Genomic DNA, 22,031 nt, shown 5'->3' with positions numbered 1-22,031 from the left:
TGCACTGTTTATCGCCTGATGCCTTCATCATGCCTAAAGTTGTAGAAAAGAGGAAGCATGTTGTGCTTACACTTAAGCAGCTGATCAGATCAGCTACTGATTAAGATCAACTGATCTTTGTTATGGTAAGATGCGTGAGTGTTGGGTGGTGATTGTGGATATAATTTAACTTCTGTTCAAGTATCCGGCAATAGTCAAGTATCCAGCATGTCAGCGATCCCGTTGATGCCGGATAAGAGGGATTTTACTGTATACGCACTTCAAATTATTTATAATGATGACAGCAGTTTTTTTATATTTTTGGAGGAAGCAAGCTCGCTTGCTCCCATAACAACAATCAGACGTGATACACCCACACATGTGATGGATAGGCAGTAACTGATCTTCCCCACTGAATGTGAGTTCACTCGAGCGTGTGTATGTCACATTTGTTGCACAAATGAGAAATGAGTCACAGTGATTAGTTCCTTTGTTTGAGAATACAGCCACTGGCCAATTAAAAAGTACATAAATAATCTAGCTAATCATAGCATATTATTTCATCCTCAGGAAGGAGAAGCAGCTCAATTTGAAATATCAGAATTAGTCTGAGAAAGATGTCTGTCTGTAGTGGGTCTTGCCTAGATTATTTCTTTTACATCGCCAGATCTCTACAGTTTCTTCTTGAACACAGTGTTCTTTCCAGTGTCGTAGAGTGCCCTAAGTGTCACAGAGAGTGTGAGTACTGGCAAGACAGCCTGGAAACCTGGAGGTTTCCAGGCATGGAGGAGCTTAAAGAAAAAAAAAAAAAAAAACACTGGTGCTGTTATTTTAACATGCATGGAAAGTGCTTCTTTATGTTAATCACTGGCTGGGCCACCACTGGGACCACAGCACAGTGAATGAATTAAGTGCTTAAATATATCATTGTGGACTCCAAGGTTTGCTTAGTTAGGTTACATTAACTTAGTGAAGTTAGTTTGGTTAGGTTACATTAGTCTGGCTAAGTTGGGTTAGTTTGGTTAGGTTAAGGAGACTGATCAAGTAAAAAAAAAAAAAATGCATATATAATCATGACATCCTTGGGCCTAGTACTTCACAATGCACGTACCATAATTCATCATCCACGCTTATACGCAATTTAAATACCCATTTAAATGCACCCCACTCACACTCAGTCACTCAGTCAAGGTCATTGCAGGCAGGAGATGGTTGTAGAAAATCTTCATAAAAAAAATAAATAAATAAGAAGGATTACAGGAAACAGTTTTCTTTATGATGGCTGTGATGGCCATCATGTTCTTGATCTTGCTCTTGCTGCTAGCTTCCTAACCTAACTAAACCTAACACAACTAAACTGGTAAATATGAAATAAAGCCACAGCAGTAGTAGTCAGCTTCCTATTTATTTTCGTTGAAATAGGTGGTACTTCGTTATTTTAGTTTTCACCACCTGAAAACTCCACTTTTCCACCAGGTACATAACATTGTATGGGGTAGGCGAAAAAATAGGAAACTGAGCCACACACATTTTCTTAATATTTACCAGCTACAGTTTTACAGAGCGGAAAGAGTGAAAGAGTTTGACTACTGGGAGACGGAAAGTTTGACAATGCATCATGCTGGAGGTTTTGACAATATCATAAAAGAAAAAAAAAATCACGTTCCCATGTTAACTACCAATTTACAATCATTATTGCATAAATCTCTATTAATTTCCAGAATTTAATACTACCAAGCAATGAATATAAGAACCAAAAAATACCTGCGAAAATGATAAGTTCTAACATGCATATGGGGCACATGCAGCAAGGGAATGTGTATGATGGAAGTAATCTTAGCCTACTAATTTCCAGACACAGACTTTCAATTTTTGGGCCCAGTATGATGCCTTTTCAAATCACAATCTAAACAATGATACAGTCCGCAGCAAAATTAATGAAGTGAATGAATCTAAACTAACCTAACCATCAGATAAAGGAGCAAATGCTACTTCAGTAAAATCCCAGCGGAAAATTTGATCTCCCTCTTCTGGCCCAAATGTTAATTTCCTGAAAGCCACTGTAAACAATAAGAAACAAAACACTAAAATAATATTAAACTACCCATTAATTCTGATCTTTCAGCACCACAAACATAGATTCTCAAAACTCACTGATGTGCTGCACTATATCCACAAGTGCTCCAGAGTGTGACACTTGGCCCAGCTTGTGAGGCTCCTCACACAGCAGCGGTCACTCTGCAGGCAGCCCAGGTGACCACCACCACCACAACACAACACCACAACTCCTTGGTGCCCAGCCACAATACTCTTCACAGTTCAGCTATTTTATGCATAATTTTACATACTTTCTACACACGGTATTCATTAAGTACCTTCAAAGTTTATACCGATATCAAATTTGCTAACAATATTGACGGGCGAACAGAGACTCAATACCATGTCACAATTGCTGAGAGGAACACAGGTCTCCTTCGCGACTCAGAGGATGTTGCACCTCTCAGCCACCCTGCGCACACACACCCAAACCAACAATTACCCTGTTCTTACCCGCTGGAACTATAATAATTGGACTACAACTAACAACACGGCCGGTAGCAGAGTGGTAAACAAAGGTACTCTCGCATGACAACAAATATGGCGGTCAGGCGGGCTTCCGGTGACGTCACGAGCCTAAGGTTTTCTCTGACGTCCCTGAAGCGAGGACTTGCCTATTTTCTTCACGGCTCTTCAACTTTACCCCAAGGAGGTTTAAATCTTGTTGATTTTGTCTTGTGTTTATGAGGTTATGGTTTTCCCTGACAACCATAATATAAACGGGAGACCTGCCTAGTCCTTTGTTTCATGAGCCCACCATTTTATTCAAAGTTGTAACGAATCTCACTTTTATCCATTTCAGTGCTTATTAGCAGAGAGTAATTAGTGGAGTAATAATTCTCTTAACCTGTTGTTACTTGTCCAACTGTTTGCCAACATTTGGGAACCATTTGAGAAACAGCTTTCATGGATGGATGAGTGGATAGATGGATGGATGGATGGGTGGATGAGTGGATGGATAGTTGGCTGGATGGATGGATGGATGAGTGGATGGATAGTTGGCTGGATGGATGGATGGATGAGTGGATAGATGGATGGATGAATAGACTGATGGATGAATAGATGAATGGGTGAATGGATGGATGAGGGGATGGATGGATGGGCGAATTGATAGATGAGTGGGTAGGTGGACGGTTAGATGGATGTGAGTGGATAAGTGGATGGATGTATAAATGAGTGGATGGACGGATGGATGGTGGGATGAATGAATGGATGAGTAGATTGATTGATGGATGGATGGATTATTCATGCATATGTCATATGTTTAGGTGAGTGCTTTAATTGTTCTCCGCCACTTCACTTCAACTGTTAGGACTGCTGTATTTTGGGGATCTCTGCCTGAAGTGATCTCTACCCCTTCACATATTTTTTTTTTTTTAAACGTAAGATAGAGAATTTTCTAAATTATTTACTCAGTTAATTCTGTCAGTTAGTTTTTCTTATAGTTTTGATGTTCTGTATCGAAACCAGCCAACATTCTAGTATTTCTTTATCAGGTTGTGCTTCTTTTGCGTCTTCTTTTTTTGATCTTTGCAAGCGTTCCTATCGAAACATTCCTTTTGCGCAAGTCTCCAGGGAGCCTCAGAAAACTTACGGCTCGAAAAGTTGCAGGATACCAAGGCTCCCCAGGAGACCTCACAAAAAATGGGCGAGTAGTGGAGCGGAGCGAGACATACTTGTGGGCAACTAAGCAAACATGAGAAGACCCCTTTTATTTCTGGTTGGATGATGCAGCTGGTGCTGATCATTGGTAAGCGGCTAGATCAGAGGTTCTCAAACTCTATTGCTTAGTGGCGCACTAATGATATATCTTGGACTTTGACGGCCCACCATCTCTACAGTCAATGAATGTAGTGTATACGTATCAATGAAAATTACGCGGCTGCCCAGTCGAGGCGCAGTTTGAGAATCACTGGGCTAGATCCTCATCCAGAGATAAATAAAAAGAATAATGTTCATTGCTGTAAAAAAATAAATAAATAAAAAATATATATATATATATATATATATATATATATATATATATATATATATATATATATATATATATATATATATATATATATATATATATATATATATATATATATATATATATATATATATATATATATATATATATATATATATCTGTGTGTGTGTGTGTGTGTGAAGTTCAAAAACACTAATTCAAAACATTATTTCTTAACCCCTATAGAGCCTCGTGCTGTACCTGTACAAAAAAGGAAAGAAACAGTCGTACGATTTCGTTTTCTTATCGGAGTGATATGGAATGCGGGGATATGAAATAGTAATAGATATACACATATATCTAAAACACATGCATAACAGTTAGTGAGAACAAGGTAAAAATGTGTAGAAAATATGAGGGAGGGCCAGCAAAGGTTCATTTAACGTACATTACTGTGGGATGGTGCCTGTTTATTACATAACCTGTCAACATATGTTTGCGTGTAAGATTGTTGTACATCTTAACCTTTGTCAGTCAGATTCTATTAGAGGACACATGTTGGTTTGCATCAATGAAGTATTACCACTGATCTCTGTGCCAGCCTCGAGGGTGCCTGTATGCAAGGCTCTGCACTGTCCTACCCAGGCAGCACCATGGGGACTGTGAGCACTCATCGCATCATCTACTTCATGGGGTTCTTGGTGAGACCACGATGACTTTCTTGTCCATGATTTTATTTGACGTTATCCAGTTATATGACTGCCAAAAATTACAGTTTTAGACAACATAACCCCAGAGTCTAACAAATTAAGTGTTAGGTGAAAATGGAAGCACCAGTTTTTGGTTGGTTAAGGGGTTATCAAGAATATGGAAATTATTGAGATAATGCTAGCCAGTTGATCTGAAGACAATTACTATTTATTTCGGGAAAAAAATATGGGTAATTGTCTAGAGTCCTTACCGGGCCTTATTACTGGTCTATTCACTTCAATTCTTTTACACATACCTTCACATGCACCTAAAACATCATTTTAAAGTGGGGGACAAATGCCCCCTTCCCTCTAGTCGGTTAGGTTAGGTTAGGTTAGGTTAGGTTAGGTTAAGTTAGGTTAGGTTAGGTTAGGTTAGGTTAGGTTAGGTTTTAGGTGCATGTGAAGGTATGTGTAAAAGAATTGAAGTGAATAGACCAGTAATAAGGCCCGGTAAGGACTCTAGACAATTACCCTAACCTAACCTAACCTAACCTAACCTAACCTAACCTAACCGACTAGAGGGAAGGGGGCATTTGTCCCCCACTTTAAAATGATGTTTTAGGTGCATGTGAAGGTATGTGTAAAAGAATTGAAGTGAATAGACCAGTAATAAGGCCCGGTAAGGACTCTAGACAATTACCAAAATATGATATGGTACTTGGTAAATTTTAAAGAAAGTGCATCCTTTTAATTTCTAGATCAAATAATTTTATTCATATAGACTTTTGTTATTTTAATTAATATGATAGTTGTTCTTGGCAAAATCTCTAATGGTTTTAACAACACAGATGGCATACCATGTGATAGTCAGGGCTGCTATGTTTTGCTTCTTGGTTGAACTCTGTAATGTGATATTGTACATCTGCCATCCAGAGTAAAATGCCATTTTGGTGTGGTATGCTAACACAGTTCCACAATCAAAACACTCAGAACAGAGATCTTCACATTGAAATTGATTAAATTTCATATATGGAGAATTATATTTAATGAAAAGATTGTAATAATCTTTTTATTTCAAGATAGTTTAGTAGGGAGAAACAACAAGAAAGTACCAATTTTATTTCTGAAGTTTACTCACAACTATGACAAAAACAGTGTCAAAGAGAAAGAAACATCAAATGTTACCAGAAATATGTAGTCAGTGTATCGATTGATTGAACAGCAAAAAACAGAGATGATAAAATAAAAAAAAGGTGAACTATATCAGTTTATACTCAAATTTTAAACCCATTGAGCCTAACCTCTTATTCTCACAAAGAACTGCCCTTGTTTTACATCTAGCAAAACAATACTTGTTTGTAGTCCTCACTCCTTACCATGTCTTCATGGATGCTTCATTGATACTGAGGGATAGTGAATGTGAATCTTGTAATGGTTAATTACCTAAACCTAACTTTTAATCCTGCAGGACTAAACCTTTTAAGCCTCTGAGGTTCTGCCAATGAAGGACAACTAACAGAACAGTTATTATTAACAGTCTTTCTTATCTTATCAATGCTGTAGTATTCAAATTGAGATGGCAACATTTCCAGTCTGATGACCCATTGCAGCACCTTGAGACTGTGATGTTACATTCTCCTCTAAATATAATTGGATTGCTTAAAAGGATGTTTCTAAAAATAAATAAATAAATAAATAAATAAAAAAAATAATAAATAACAGAAAACAGGACAATAGCCATAGTTCTGCTAGGTGTGACATCTTGAAACTTGGCAGTTGGTAATTGATTTAGGTATTGTAAGAGAGAGAGAAAAAAAAAAAACAGGGTGGGCAATAACTCTAGTTCTGACAAAATGTGGTAGTACAAGATTAAATTACAAATGGCTATGTCAGGTAGGAACTTGTAAGCAAGTCAGATTTATCTAGTTATGTGCAGTCTTCCTATTTTCATATAAATCTTCAGTCAGTGCTATTTTTTTGCAGGACCTCTTGGGAGTCAGTCTTATCCTGCCCTTGATCCTACCTGTGGTCAACAGCCTTGGAGCTTCTCACATCACAGCTGGATGTATCACTTCTCTCTATGGTGCTATACAGTTGCTGTCAAGCCCATTAGCAGTATGTAAAAGGACACTTCTTTTTGCATTTTACTAGATTATTAATAGACACATTGAAATCCAGATATGTATGCCTTTCTGTATCTTTACAGTCCTCCTCTGAGAACTTTCCATGAGGGGATGGCAAAAAATCTACACTTTTCTTTGTTTTGATATTTCAGAATTTTAAGGTCAAAACCTCTTGCTCTCTATCTTTTCCTGCGGTGTTCAGCTGCATAGTTTGTCCATTTTATAGGTGATCTCTCTCTCTCTCTCTCTCTCTCTCTCTCTCTCTCTCTCTCTCTCTCTCTCTCTCTCTCTCTCTCTCTCTCTCTCTCTCTCTCTCTCTCTCTCTCTCTCTCTCTCTCTCTCTCCAGCCTGGTATAGTAAAAGTAGAGATAGATAACGTGCGGTCCATAAAATTGAAAAATCCAGAAATTTGGGTCTGTAGTTACAAGCTTGCCAGAATTTTTCCCTTCTTAGATATAAAGGAGGCTAGTTAAAGGCTACAAAGAAATGTCAAAAATTGGTCTGATTGCTGCTCATATGCTCTTACTAGAATTGAAATCGATTTTGTGATTATGGCTAATGAATCAAAAGCTTTTGACTTCTTCCTGTTTCATAAAACTGTGAATGGAAACAATTCTATACTTTGGATCTATATTTTATGTAAGGCCAAATAAGGTCTGTGAAGAGATAGTACTTGCAAAAAAAAAAAAAAATAAATAAATAAAAAAAAAATATTATTAATAATTAATAATAATTAATTAATGGATACCTATGATACAGAAAATCCAACTTTATTAAAGCTGTTTCAGCAAGAGATGAAGTGTGAAATTTTCAGTTGAGATTGTTAATGAAGGACAGCTCATGTAATACTGTATGTGTGTTTAACATAGAGGAGGCAAATAAATGAATGTATGTGAAGAAAAGATGATACTTCTTAGGTAGGTTATAGTAATTGACAATAATGTGGGATATATTCAAGATTTGTGGTCTGTGTGTATGTGTGTGTGTGTGTGTGTGTGTGTGTGTGTGTGTGTGTGTGTGTGTGTGTGTGTGCAAAATGTGGATGTTTAAGGTGAATTTAGACAAAAGAAAGATGATGGTGCTTGAAAGGAGCAAAAGTTAAATGGTGTGTAAGGAATAGGAATGACAGAATGGAAGTTGAGCGTAAGAGAGCATATATGAGTGTGGAACTGCAGTGAAATGGGAGAACAAAGTATTGGATTATGTGAGAAAAAGAGGTAAAAGGAGAATGAGAAGAATAGAGAATGCAAGGGGATATTGCAAGGAGAGGAATAAGTGGAGATAATTCTTGGATGGCTATCTCCTTGAGGGAGTCCATGGGAGCATACAAAATAAGTAGGAAGACAGATAGGTTTCCAAGTATGGAAGCTAGGTTAAAGTACTTACATGTATGGAAGCTAGATTAAAGTACTTACATACCTTTTTCTTGTTTCACTGGAAATATAATTTTGTTGCAAACACATACTCTACTCGTTATTTTTCATTTTAGTTTTTCTCAATCACACTGAAAATTATAAAATGTTCGGGAATTTTTGGAGACCTTGAAAGTTACCTGTTCCTGAGTGGGTTGGCTTTGTCTACATCAGGGTGGTCCAGCTTCTTTGACGTCTCGGGCCACCACAGCACTAAATGGTTACATGGAGGGCCACTAATATATATATATATATATATATATATATATATATATATATATATATATATATATATATATATATATATATATATATATATATATATATATATATATATATATATATATATATAAAATCCTAGTTCCTAGTAGTATTTAATATACAGACACAAAAACTTTGTCTGTGTTTTTTATGCACAAATTGAATTTATAATACAATCGGTCATGGGCACAGACAATCAACTGGCAGGCCTCTTGTGGCCCATGGGCCAGTAGTTGGACCACCCTGGTCTACATCATGACAAGTATTTACATAAAAAATGTTAATTTCATTAAATACAGTTCTGGTTTGATAAAATAAATGTTGTACAGTATCAATATTGTCATGTGCTCTTTTAGTTTATATTATAAACTCTCATTAATATTGGGTGTCATGCAGTGTTAAGCTTTCCTGTGTGCAGTCATGGCAGGTACTCAAAGACGCACTCTCTATGCAGGGGTGGTGGAGTGATGGGATAGGGCGTCGTCCTGTGCTACTGGTGTGCACACTGGCCACAGCACTCAGCTATGTGTTGCTAGGGGCTTCCAGCTCCCTGTTGGTTATTGTCATCGCCAGAGTCATTGCAGGTTTGAACAGTGTACCGTTTCTCTCTCTCTCTCTCTCTCTCTCTCTCTCTCTCTCTCTCTCTCTCTCTCTCTCTCTCTCTCTCTCTCTCTCTCTCTCTCTCTCTCTCTCTCTCTCTCTCTCTCTCTCTCTCTCTCTCTCTCTCTCTCTCTCTCTCTCTCTCTCTCTCTCTCTCTCTCTCTCTCTCTCTCTCTCTCTCTCTCTCTCTCTCTCTCTCTCTCTCTCTCTCTCTCTCTCTCTCTCTCTCTCTCTCTCATAAGAATATATATGAACAACATAGGCCAATGAGTTTTCAGAAAGGCCAGGAGGCATCTAGATGAAATCTAACACCTAGCCATCTTTAATCTGCCTCAAGCCCACACTGTCAAGTGTTTTGTTTTATCTGATATTTGTTTACTTTTTGGCATTGTTTCACATATTCCTTCTTGGGAAATAATATCTTACATATTTTACTTTTCCAGCATTCAAGGGTATGATGTAAGGCATTCCATGATTGGGACTGCCTTAAAGTGCAAGAATTAAGCACATACAAAGAACAAAATTGAACAGGCAAACCTGATACATATACCTAATCCTATCAAACCTACAGATTGAAAATATCACTGAATATGAAAGATATTTCTTTTATCGAAACAACTTATTAATTTTAAGGAAAGTAATGATAAGAATTTTAGTTGTTAGTAAAACGATTAACAGACTCACCTCTCTTCCTAAAAAAAAAAGTAAAATAAGCAAATGAGAAATAATCTGATAAATATGATAATGTGAATAGATAAGGAAAATAGTAATTTTTCTTCCTGTTTTCTTTTTGAAGGACGTTCCAGAACAAATTGTAAAAAAAAAAAAAATAAAAAAAGAGACTGCATCAGGACATCTTTAATGTTGAGGCACAGAAGTAGTGACTAGTGAGCACGATGCTGACGAGTCTCTTTGGAAGTCAGCCATTTTCTGCGACCGCCGAGCAGCCCAAAATATTAGGTATCAATGCTGTATTCGATTGTAGGTGCATGGGAGAGAAGCAGAGGGCGGCATGGGTTTCCATAAGACATCACTTAGAATATATATATATATATATATATATATATATATATATATATATATATATATATATATATATATATATATATATATATATATATATATATATATATATATATATAAAGTGAATAAATAAAGTAAGTAAATAATTCGTACATATCTCACTACAAATAGAATTTCCCGGATAAGCATCCAAGAAATAAGGCCACAGGTCTACTACCCGAACCCCCAGGACAACCTGTCGGCACTGTAGGTCCATAAAGAGGAGAATTGTATGAGCTGAACTTCAGAGGTGAAGTGAAGTTTGGATTTTCTCATGCTGCCACTTTGAACTTCATCACACGACCAAAAACTTCACTACTATACTACTAACTAACTAACTAACTACTATAGAGTATGAAACATCTCGAGAAAACGCACCCCATATTTGTTGCAGCGCCAATATATCTAAACCAATCAAGCTGGAGAAAACAAAATGTGATTAATACGTGAACTTCAAGGGTGAGGCTGTTGTTCACATTTATTTACATAGAATTAAGGAAAAAAGTCATTAAGATTTTTCTGTTTTGTACGAAGACAAATTTCCCCCGGCAGTGATGAAGGGTTTATGTCATAGGAAACTGTTGAGAGAGAGAGAGAGAGAGAGAGAGAGAGAGAGAGAGAGAGAGAGAGAGAGAGAAATTTTACTCCAGCATCCTTGGTTTTAGTTTCTCAGTGTAGGATGCAACTCACACTTTCCTCAGTCACCGGCGGTCATAGCTACCCGTCGTGTTTACATCATCTTCCACAAAAAAAAAAAAAAATCCTGTAAGTCGGGCACTGTGTTGCGTAGTGGTAGTAATACTACCACTACGTAGTGGTAGTAATACTAGTTGTTGAAGTAGTAGTAGTAGCAATAGTAATAGTAGCAGAAGTAGTAGCAGTTGAAGTAGCAGTAGTGGTAGTAGCAACAGAAGTACTGCAGTAACAACAACAAAACAACAACTTTAAGGATAATGATGATGACAGTAATAATGACTTTAATAATAATGATATTAGTAATAGTAGTAGTAGTAGTAGTAGTAGTGGTAGTAGTAGTTAGCAGCAGTAGCAGCAGCAGCAGCAGCAGTAGTAGTAGTAGTAGTAGTAGTAGTAGTTAGCAGCAGTAGCAGCAGCAGCAGCAGCAGCAGCAGCAGCAGCAGCAGCAGCAGCAGCAGTAGTAGTAGTAGTAGTAGTAGTAGTAGTAGTAGTAGTAATGATAACACCAGTAATGATACTACTACTACTACTACTACTACTACTACTACTACTACTACTACTACTACTACTACTACTACTACTACTACTACTGCTGCTGCTGCTGCTGCTGCTGCTGCTGCTGCTGCTGCTGCTGCTGTTACAAATAAATATATAGATAAGAGATTAAATCAAAGTAAAAAAAAAAATGTAAGAAAAATACTGTCCTCACAGCAAAGAGATTCGATGTTTGGATAAGTCAGCTGGGCTGTATACGCATGTGGGTAATGCCATGCGGGACGCCACACCTTCATGCTTAGTGGACAAGTGAAGGCATCCACGCAACTAATACTGCATGCATTTCTTTAGGATGCCGAGGGTCCTGTTTTAGTATGTTGTACGTTATAAAATTGTTCGCCTTTATATATATATATATATATATATATATATATATATATATATATATATATATATATATATATATATATATATATATATATATATATATATATATATATATATATATATATATATATATATATATATATATATATATATATAATTCTTTTTCATAATTTTTTTTCTTTATGCTTCTTGTTCATGCTCTTGTATCCTTCATCTCCCGTACAGAAACAAATTTTTCTCCTCTCAGTCTTATATTTCTGTCTGAAAAGGAATAATAAGGTAACGTAAGGAGATAATGATTGACGATTGAAGCAGATTGCGGATCTAACTGCCTAATCAAGTACACATAATATTATGAAATATGTTAGATCAGTTTCATTTTCAGTTATATACTCGTGCATTTTATTATAAATGTTGGTAACAAAGTGTGTGGCTATATTTAATAGTTATACAATGTAAAAATATTCAAGCAACAAATACCTACAGATTATAAGAAAGGTATCCGAAGTTATAGGTTAAGTGATCCTACAGGCGTGTTCAAGCACAGCCAAACCATGTGCCGTGCTGTCCTGGTGGATGTCACCCGCGTCCAGGACAGATCACACGTGTTTGGCACCTTCAACGCCACGTCCAGCATGGGCTTCATCGTGGGCCCTATGCTGGGAGGTGAGAGCTGGCTGCCTACTTGGTCTGTTGGTACTGAGTGCGGGAATCGGTTAATCAATATACTGTCATGCATATTTCATTAACAATCGAGGATGTCAACCTGCTGAACTTATAGGTTATTATTTATTTATTTATTTATTTATTTATTTTAAGTGTTATTCTAGAGAGTAATATTTATAAGCCTCTATATAAAAGTTTATCTTTAATGTACAGTATGTATTTTTCAGGTCATCTTTCAGAGCTACATAATGGCTTCACGGTCGTCTGCAACTTGGCAGCAGCTTTATTTATAGTTGACTTTGGTAAGTATGAAGAGCGTACCACATCTGATGTATTATGAAGTCCTGCTAATCCTTGTAATCAGAGTATAATGCCTATGGGCAGAGAAGATAGGAACTGGACAGGATCTATACTGTAATGTCCTTTACTGTTATGCATTGTTGAAAATATTTACATCACGTCTCTTAATGAACGGATTGTCGACAGTCCTGTGCTGGTTGTTCATCCCAGAGAAAGCCAACAACCAGAGTCGAGTGGAGGCCAAGACTCCCACAAATCAGCCCCGCCAGTCACGCTCCCTCATTCACGACATTGAGTGGAGCATATTCTGGGACGTTTTTCTCATCCGCTTCTTCTTGAGCTTCTCTTCTCTCGTGTATAGATCAAATTTTTCTCTATTGATAAAGGAAAATTTTGGAGCGAGTCCGAAAGTCATCGGATACCTAATTTCATTTCAGGTAAGAATCCTTGTCATCCGCTTTTAGAGAAAGAGAAAAAAAATCGTAGCAGTCTTAGCCATGGATCTGGTGATAAGCTCCAAGCTCTTATAGGAGGGATCAGCAAGACCATGTAGACCTATATTGATTTTTCTTCTAACTGCACTTCTGTTTTTTTTATTTAACAAGAATTATCTTACGTAATCAATATCAAGTAACATTTTATATCTTTTTTTCTGCTAATGTTCTTGGCCATCAGTGAAGATAGCAGTATGAATGATGCCTACCTTTTCCAGGGAATCATCAGTGCGACAGCAGGCTTTTTAACGGGCCGGGTGTCCAAATTATATCATAACTCCTCGCAAGAGTTGTTCCACAGCTCCATTCTGTTGTGTTTAGCCCTCTTTGGACTTACGGTCGCCCCGTCGCTTCCCTTCTTGCTGATATGTCTGGTGCCGCTATGCATCAGCACCGCTGTCATACGAGTCAGCAGCACCGCTGTCACAATTGGTCGCTGCAGACCGTCACAGGTGAGTTTGTTTCCTCTAGAGAACAGGAAACCAAGAAGCAGTCATAGTTTTCCATTTTTTCTTTTCCAGCGTGTGCCAGCTTGAAAGCTACCGATTAATGCGCATTTCCTTAACTCTGAAAACAAGAGGGATGGTAGTAAGCGTAACTGCTAGGTGGTGTAGTGATTAGGTTGTTTCGACCACAACTGAAAGATCCTGGATTCGAATACCCGACCAGGTAGCCTCAGGTTCCCTTACAGAAAATAAACACAAAGTAAGCCATGCAGTTGTGACCTTGTAACTCAACAACCTTGCCAGGACACCTTAACATACTCGTTTAACATGTCAGCGTGGCGTATTAAACGACTCTAATTATTGCGGAGGCCGTTGTACTGAAATGAACTCAGCCGTAGGCTGATGAAAACAGATTGATAATTATGTGCATGTTTATTACTTGTAGGGTGGTTGATGGTGAAGGTATCACTGTTCAATCATTTGATGCAGTTCCTCCGTAAGGTAGCATAAGACTCGTGTGCCAAACCGGAATAGTAATTACCGATATGTTATTTCATTACGATCAGATATATTAGAGTAGCTGTGTACATGTATGGATGTCATCCATATCAACTCAAGGCTAATTTCTGAAATGGTGTGTCTGGCTTAATAATGTAAAATACTCTTGATATATATATATATATATATATATATATATATATATATATATATATATATATATATATATATATATATATATATATCAAGAGTATTTTACATTATAATAATGTAAAATACTCTTGATATATATATATATATATATATATATATATATATATATATATATATATATATATATATATATATATATATATATATATATATATCAAGAGTATTTTACATTATAATAATAATTATAATTTTACATTATAATAATGTAAAATACTCTTGATATATATATATATATATATATATATATATATATATATATATATATATATATATATATATATATATATATATATATATATATATATGAGTGTGTGTGTGTGTGTGTGTGTGTGTGTGACACAGTGAGGAAAAAAGGCTGATAGCAATTAGGATGTATAATTGTTGCATTTTGCTCTGACGGGCAGTGTGGTGATCGTATTAGTCAAAATTTATAATGTAGTTTGACCATTAAGTACGAATATCAAAAGAAAAAAAAAACGCTTATTGGATACTCTATGGTGTAAAAACAAGTGACTATCTTTACCTGTGTAGGGAGAGAATTTTATTAATTTTGAGATCCTAGATAATGCTGCTGTATGCGTATGTCCTCAAATTTATAATACATGGATAGGAACTTGTTAACCTTACGGGATTCTTCGTCATGAAATATAGAAAAGTCCTTTTATCACACACACACACACACACACACAGTGCAATATGACGGACGCGCACTATTATTTCTTGTGTTAATGTAATGATCAACTAACATTTATCTCCCGTACCGCAGGTTGGCTCAATCACTGGCTTCGGGCAGAGCATTGCCTCCGTGGCGCGGATGGTTACACCAATTGTGGCTGGTGCGGCTCAGCAAACCAGCCTTTACGGGCCTGGCCTCATAGGAACGGTGGCAGCCGCCGTCGGGGCAACATTCGCTGGCTTTGTGTCACGTGAAGTAAAGCTGAAAGAGTTGTAGGTAATACCACAATGATATTTGACATCATTGTGACATTTATTGCAACAGGGATTATAGTGTATAAGCTATTCTAGTCTCTATGAGTCGATGTGTGGGACCATGACTGAAGTGCACGAGTTTAGGTCGTCAGTCTTTTATTCAGGAATCAATTACAGTGCGGTCAGTGACAAAAGTGACGAGAATCTAATGACGTGCAAACAGGTCGGGGACTCTGGTGGTGTCCAGGACAAGATTAGAGAAATTCCCAGCGAGTGAGGTTAGGCCACGTGCCATGAATGACTCCCACAAACAACGAAAATATAATTGTGCATTTTAATGCAGGTACGGCGAGTGGTGTTTGTTACAGAAGTCCTAATTTTGATAAACTAAACGTAGCTTCATAATGCATTCCATTAAAAAAAATAAACTGGGATCTGTCACATTCATAATTGGAGATAAGCTCCTGATTACACCGTTGTATGTGCTTAGTAACTCAGTAACAAGCTCCTCGTGCCATGGATCGTTCCAGTGGACTCCTGTGTAGCTGCTTGTCTTGGGAATCATTGGTTCGGGATTCATGAAAAATCTGATACTAACGTGGAATAAAATACCGTGAAGAAATCTAAATAACACACACACACACACACACACACACACACACACGCATTGAATCTGAAGCTGAAGCTGATCACACTGTTTCGGGATTATGAGTGCGGATGGGTCATAATTATTTTATGATACAGGAGGTCATGAATGATAACTGAGTTAGATGAAGAAGAATTATATTATGATATGCACTGAGTACTTAATAAAAGTTTGCAAAATTGCTACAGTTCCTACTTTTACTTGCAATCACGCAGCGAAGGAGAGTTGTGAGCACAGAGTGTTTGATACACCAACGAAACATTCTTGCTAATGGACATTCCTCGCAACCAGCCTATTCCACTCGAGGAGCCTGGAATAGATGGTTCATGGTCTTGGACAGGTATTCTGTGCGGTCATTACTGTCTTCCTCTTTATTCCATAAAAGAAAAGAAAAAAAAAAACATTAGACGAACACTTTCATTGCTTCGGTCTCTGCTTTTATTACTATTATTATTATTATTGTTTTTGCTATTATTATTATTATTATTATTATTATTATTATTATTATTATTATGAGTCGTGAGAACACTTAAAATATCAGTAGAGTTTCACTGCAGTTAATTTGGGTGAAGCAAAACTAAAGCATACGAACATCCAAAGCATTCAAACCCCGAGACGAAACTGATTTACTGACGTCATGCCACGTAGGAGAGAAGGACGCCAAGGAGCCGTTCCTTTAGCAGTGTGACACCGAGAGACGGGAGGGCAGGAACTATTCAGTGCAGGCATGAAGGGTGGTACTTTCACCTATGTTCTTTGTGTTGTGATATGGTGGGTGTGCGTGGTGTCAGGGATGTATGATGATGGCTGCCCCCTGCGAGCCGAGTGTGTCCCCAAGCACCATTGTAAACACGGGAGTAAGTATGATTAGGTTCTCTATAACCCTGTGTTACCTTGGAAACTTAATTATGATTTTGCGTGGTTTTGAAGTACGGATTTGTCTTTAAATGTGATGCGTCTCCAGCTGTGCGGCTTTGGTGGTTTTGAAGTACGGATTTGTCTTTAAATGTGATGCGTCTCCAGCTGTGCGGCCGAGGGACCCGAGTGTTTGCGGGGCGGGGCATCGCGGCCACCTCGTGTGCTGCCTGCAGGTCCGCGGAGGAAGGTGAGTGTCGACTGGCGGGGCAGTCTTCTATAACTACTTTCGAAGAAAGGTTGTTACGGTCTTTGGAAAGTAACACATATCAATGCAATAGAGCAGGGATTTCATTATTTTCACTATTGCTCATATTTTCTGTAGTTAGATAATTAATTTTTCTTTGGCTAGATACGATAAGAGTCCGTATGGCATGGATTACTACGACGACCGTTATGGCAAGTTGTATGCAAGTCCTTTGTCAAAGTTTGCTAAGGAGGTGTTACAGAAGTACAGGCACAAAGATGTAAGTATTGGTTAACCAGGAATTAGTCTTGGGGTGGGGGGGGATATGCATTCCACAATAATCACTAGGTGATCGTAAGGGATTCCTCGTATTAATACTGAATTCGTCCATGGACATTTTACTAGACAAGGGGAAATGAAAGGTCTTTGAAGGGGAAGTGTGTGTGTGTGTGTGTATATATATATATATATATATATATATATATATATATATATATATATATATATATATATATATATATATATATATATATATATATATATATATATATATATATATATATATGTGTGTGTGTGTGGAGTCCGTATCGTGAATACTTACAAAACCCTCGAGGTGGAGAGATGGTCAATGATCGGGACACTTTTATAATGATACTGATGGAACATTTGATACGGTCTCAAGAAGGTTGTTACCGAGATGCTTCCTGATGGCATTGATAATAATAGCTTGCATTGGGGAGACGGGAGGGGATGTGATGTGATCTTAAAATTTTTTCTTACGAAATCAAAGCCAAGGTGTACGCACGACTATCAAGTTTAGTGTAGTGGAATATCTTGGGAACAAAAACTGTGACTTACGATGATCATTCTTGTAGGAGTAATTTTGTCTTTTTTTTTCTTAGGAATGAGCTTAATAGGTGGTCATTCATCCAAGTAACTAGTGGTAATGATTGTACGTGCTTTACCTGTTTGCATTACAGAACAATATATTAGTCAGTGTTTTAGCTTAATAGGATATTATTCTACGTATGAGCATAAGGAGTATCCTTATGCGGGAGGGCGCAGCCCTCCTTGCTAGGTTTTAATATTCTATTTGGTTAGTAGCCCTTTGGGAATACATGGGGAAGAATGAAATTCCCCAAGTCAGGCAGAGGGGTCGTAAGGGCGCAGCGCCCCTAAGTAGGTAAATTCATATTTTTATAGTAAGTGGGGCACTGGTTAGGACAACAAAAAAAAAGCCCACTATGCCAGTCCTAGGGGCCAGTTTTTTTTTTTTTTACGTAAATAGGGCATTGCTTAGGGCAACAAGAAACGCGCACGCACGTACACACACAAAAAAAAAAAAAGGCCCACGGAGGTGCCAGTCCCTAAAGAAAGGCTAAAAGGATCAATGATGTTACGTGATTATAATGTTAGGTTAGTAATGTTAAGTTAGTAATATTTCGCACATGTTTTAACAGGGGTTCATGTGTCTAGATATTTACGTTCGAGATCAGTGGCAGCCCGAAATTGCTGGAAAAATGTAGTTGTTCGATCTAGAGAGCACTATTGCTTAATTCGAGCAGATCTAAACTTGCCTTACATTATACAGGAGTGTGGAGTAAGATACCATTCACCAAAGGACATGGCACGAGTGTCCACAGGATACATCGGCGATAAAGGGTTTACTAGCTTTGGAGAATACCCGTGGCACGTAAGTATTGGACAGCACGTGCCTCGCGTACCGGTTATGTATAGTTCCGAGGGGAGTCCTTGAAATTGTTTGGGTACTCAAAATTTCTACTCGTAGCTAATGTTGCCATATCATGCACGAAGGTGGCGCTGCTCGTCCGAGAAAGGCACCACCGTTTGCCGTTCGTGCGACAGCTGACCACATACAGGTACCACTGTGGTGCTACTCTGATACACCCCGTGCTGCTGCTGACTGCTGCTCACTGTGTCAAGGGCGAGTGAAGAGTTTTCCTAATGCTAGCTAGATTTGTTTTATTGCTAACTAGATGAGCTTTATTGCATTGGCTGTGTATCATCATACGTTGTAGACTAAAATTCTTTTTAATGTGTTTAATGTGTTTAATTAATACCCACAGGTATCAAAAGGAATAGGCTGAAGGCTCACCTTGGTGAGTGGAACCTGTACAGCACATCCGGCGAACTCTTTCCTGCCGTGGAGAGGCGAATAAGCAAGGTTTTCATTCACAGTGGGTAAGTGTTAGGTATATTAATTCTGTTCCACAATAAACCTTCTTGATAAAGGTACGTCAGTGTTACTGTAAATAATACAGGATGAAATATTCAGCAGTGAAACGCCCAGGTGTTTTCCTATCCAATTTTACTATTAAAGGAATTTTCCCCGTAGGTACAACCCGGCAACGTTCTTGAACGATATCGCCCTCCTTCAGATGAACAGGCCAGTTGACACCACAAAAACGCCTCACATCGCCCCAGCGTGTCTTCCCAAGGACTCGTACAAGTTCAAGGATGACCAAAAATGCTTCATTGTCGGATGGGGGGATGATGCTTACAAGGTTATAGGAAAAATAATTTTCTTTAGTTATTGACAGATAGCTGACGTGATTAAGGAAATAGGTTTCACACGATTAGTAAAACGTTTGGGAACATTATTGCTGTTGCTGTACTGAACTTTTTTTTTTTTCTTCAGCCTATTCTTGGAAGTAATATACTTAAAGCCACCTCGGTGACTTATTCTTCCGAAGAAGAGGAGTGCGCAGACAAGTTGTACGCCTCCATCCCTCACATTAGTGATGAATACACCCTGGACCCAGACAGTCAGAAGTGCATTGTCGGGGGTTATGGCCGCGATGCTTGTACGGTGAGTGAACGTAGTGGTATTCTATATTGTAACGCTATAGGAGAGGTTAGTGAGGCTTTCAATGTCTTGGATTTTTTTTTTTTTGCATCTTTATTTTTTGATTCCCATCCTTTTCATAGAAAAGGACAACGTTCATGGAGAGTATCATAAAACTAACCTATTTAAGTATTATAGCAACTAACAAGTTTACTCTCGTCTGGTGTGGGACAGGGCGACGGTGGAGGTGCGGTGGTGTGCCCCTTGGACAACAATGAGGCCCCTGACGCATGCCACGAACACGACTGTGAAGATGAACACTACTTCGTGGCCGGCATATTGTCTTTCGGCTCTCCTGTGTGCGGGGAAGACTCGGTTACTATAGTTACCGATATAGTCAAGAAGATTAACTGGATTCATACAATAATCAGTCCCGCAGGTGGCCTAAAAAACTATAACTACCAGTTTTATGACAAGGGCCCACATTACAAAAAGAGGACCGCGACGGATCAGCAATCGGCTAATAACACCACCACCACTACTACCACCACATCCTGAGTCCTCGTGTCTGCATCTGTAGAACGTAGTGGAGTATAAGAATGCATCATGCAGTGTAGTATTTACTACCGTACCGGTTAATAGGTCTTTGTGGTACGCCACAGACGGAAAATGTATCATTGCAGTCACTGCGAAGATACATGGACGGGAATTACAAGTTCCATCATTATTGGTAACATGAAGGAGAGGTGAATAAATTCTACATAACTAGGACAAATTAAATTGTAATGGTTACTTGTGTACCCGAGTTCCAAGTTTGAAGATCTGAATTCTGAGTTAAAGTTCTATTTATGAGTTTATCGTTGGTCTACCAGAAGGTTCAGTGGAAGAGTTTTGCCTCAAGATTAAAAATGCAAAGGATACAGGAATTTCCGTACCAATATTATCGTCTTGTAAATTGTTATTTTATTTTTTGATCTTGTCTGGTTTATCAATATATATTGATGTGATGCTATCAGATCTTTTCCTTCTTCAGTCATCGAGTGAGGCTGACATTTTGAGATGCAAGAACATTTTATTTATTTATTTTTTTGTACATTAATGTTCTCTGAAGCGGAAGCATTACATTATGCATAAAAGGTAATGGTGAAAGACGTACCTGGCATGAAGCAAGAGAAAATCAGATACTAGGTAGGGAATACATGGATGTTGTTACGACTAAAAAAAAAAAAAAAAAAAAAAGAAATCCAAAATAGTTTTTTATCAATATCGAATGGTGGCAATTTAAAACTAATGTTCTTGTCTTATGTCTATGTTCTCAAATTTCCGAGTTTTCACGGAGAACTTATTCATTCTTATATTAGAAACTGTGTGTGATCTGTTCACATACTAGGAAGTGTGTGTGTGTGTGTATAGTGGAACTATTTGAACAGTTTGGGAGCTTGAACGTAAATGAAAGTACGTCGGAAAGGTTTGTCCACACTATCGGGCAGTATCAGATGGGTAAGTTTTGTTACAAACCCCGTTGCAAATGTGGGCACGAACGGAGGTGACGTCACAAGCGGGGAAACCACGAACGAACTACCGAAATGTCCTTACTTGCTTGTCTGATGTCCGAATAAATACGTCCATCCGCATTATGCAGCAGAAGTGGTCCAGGGAAGCAGTACTCACCATTTTCATACTGATAAATCAGCTTGATCTCACTGATCTGAAATTCCCGTTACTAAATCTTTTCGTAGTTAACACTGTTAATGTTAAACTAGTCGTATTCTAGACGATTGGCCCGTCCATGCAAACAGTTGGCTGTTGAACGACGCGAATTACATTCCTTCTCCCACATTACAGGTTGACACCACAGGTTTGTTTGTTTTTCCGTATATATCGAGCTCTGGAGCTTGCATGAAACTGCTCCTTGTGGTAACTCCAATTTTTTAAAACCTACTTCACCCCCTGAGATAATGTCAATTGAATTAGTGTTCGGACACATTGTGGCCTGCCAATCAGACTGAAGTGGGAGGAGCCATTTAGTACATTTTGGGCAGAGAATGAACAAACGACAATGTACTAATTTGATTGGCCGTATTGTCTTTTAAAAGTGTATGCTTTCTATACTGAATGCAGGTGCCAGATATTTTTATTCCGCTCTGTCATAACATTTTTTGTTCTTGGGCAGGT

At 38.0% G+C, this 22,031-nt stretch overlaps 3 protein-coding genes across 13 annotated transcripts in view; 2 read left to right on the top strand and 1 right to left on the bottom strand.

The window, feature by feature from the left end:
• LOC135101564 (poly(A) polymerase type 3-like) overlaps positions 1 to 2,680 on the bottom strand; it is a 76,465-nt gene extending 73,785 nt beyond the window's left edge. For 3 of the 6 annotated variants that reach the window (XM_064005682.1, XM_064005676.1, XM_064005680.1), the window contains exon 1: positions 2,530 to 2,680. The gene's annotated coding sequence lies outside the window, so the exon portion shown is untranslated. Of the gene's footprint in view, positions 1 to 2,133 lie in introns of all 6 variants that reach the window. The other 3 variants (XR_010269303.1, XM_064005681.1, XM_064005675.1) reach the window with 2 other exon arrangements.
• Positions 2,681 to 3,679: 999 nt separating this feature from the next.
• On the top strand, positions 3,680 to 16,135 carry LOC135101566 (major facilitator superfamily domain-containing protein 9-like). 4 transcript variants are annotated; one of them, XM_064005689.1, is made up of 9 exons: positions 3,680 to 3,826; positions 4,629 to 4,728; positions 6,703 to 6,834; positions 8,970 to 9,099; positions 12,287 to 12,421; positions 12,649 to 12,723; positions 12,908 to 13,158; positions 13,434 to 13,667; positions 15,139 to 16,135. In XM_064005689.1, exons 2-9 carry the CDS (start codon positions 4,645 to 4,647, stop codon positions 15,322 to 15,324), a joined length of 1,227 nt encoding a protein of 408 aa, XP_063861759.1. In that variant the 5' UTR covers positions 3,680 to 3,826; positions 4,629 to 4,644; the 3' UTR covers positions 15,325 to 16,135. The 4 variants fall into 4 exon arrangements, with proteins under 4 accessions (XP_063861759.1, XP_063861756.1, XP_063861757.1 ...); XM_064005686.1 differs by lacking the exon at positions 3,680 to 3,826 and adding an exon at positions 4,263 to 4,421; XM_064005687.1 differs by lacking the exon at positions 3,680 to 3,826 and adding an exon at positions 4,288 to 4,421 and having other exon boundaries at positions 4,562 to 4,728.
• A 508-nt stretch (positions 16,136 to 16,643) lies between these two features.
• Positions 16,644 to 20,868, top strand: LOC135101565 (phenoloxidase-activating factor 2-like). 3 transcript variants are annotated; one of them, XM_064005683.1, is made up of 9 exons: positions 16,644 to 16,805; positions 16,972 to 17,053; positions 17,216 to 17,330; positions 18,642 to 18,743; positions 18,866 to 18,995; positions 19,138 to 19,252; positions 19,407 to 19,575; positions 19,710 to 19,880; positions 20,091 to 20,868. In XM_064005683.1, exons 1-9 carry the CDS (start codon positions 16,676 to 16,678, stop codon positions 20,412 to 20,414), a joined length of 1,338 nt encoding a protein of 445 aa, XP_063861753.1. In that variant the 5' UTR covers positions 16,644 to 16,675; the 3' UTR covers positions 20,415 to 20,868. The 3 variants fall into 3 exon arrangements, with proteins under 3 accessions (XP_063861753.1, XP_063861754.1, XP_063861755.1); XM_064005685.1 differs by having other exon boundaries at positions 16,661 to 16,805; positions 16,913 to 17,053; XM_064005684.1 differs by lacking the exon at positions 18,642 to 18,743.
• Positions 20,869 to 22,031: the final 1,163 nt, after the last annotated feature.

Source organism: Scylla paramamosain, chromosome 6, assembly GCF_035594125.1.
Source record: "Scylla paramamosain isolate STU-SP2022 chromosome 6, ASM3559412v1, whole genome shotgun sequence".
Classification (NCBI taxonomy): domain Eukaryota; kingdom Metazoa; phylum Arthropoda; class Malacostraca; order Decapoda; family Portunidae; genus Scylla; species Scylla paramamosain.
The sequence above is the reverse complement of the archived record's forward strand: the minus strand, read 5'-3'. Positions and strand labels throughout refer to the sequence as shown.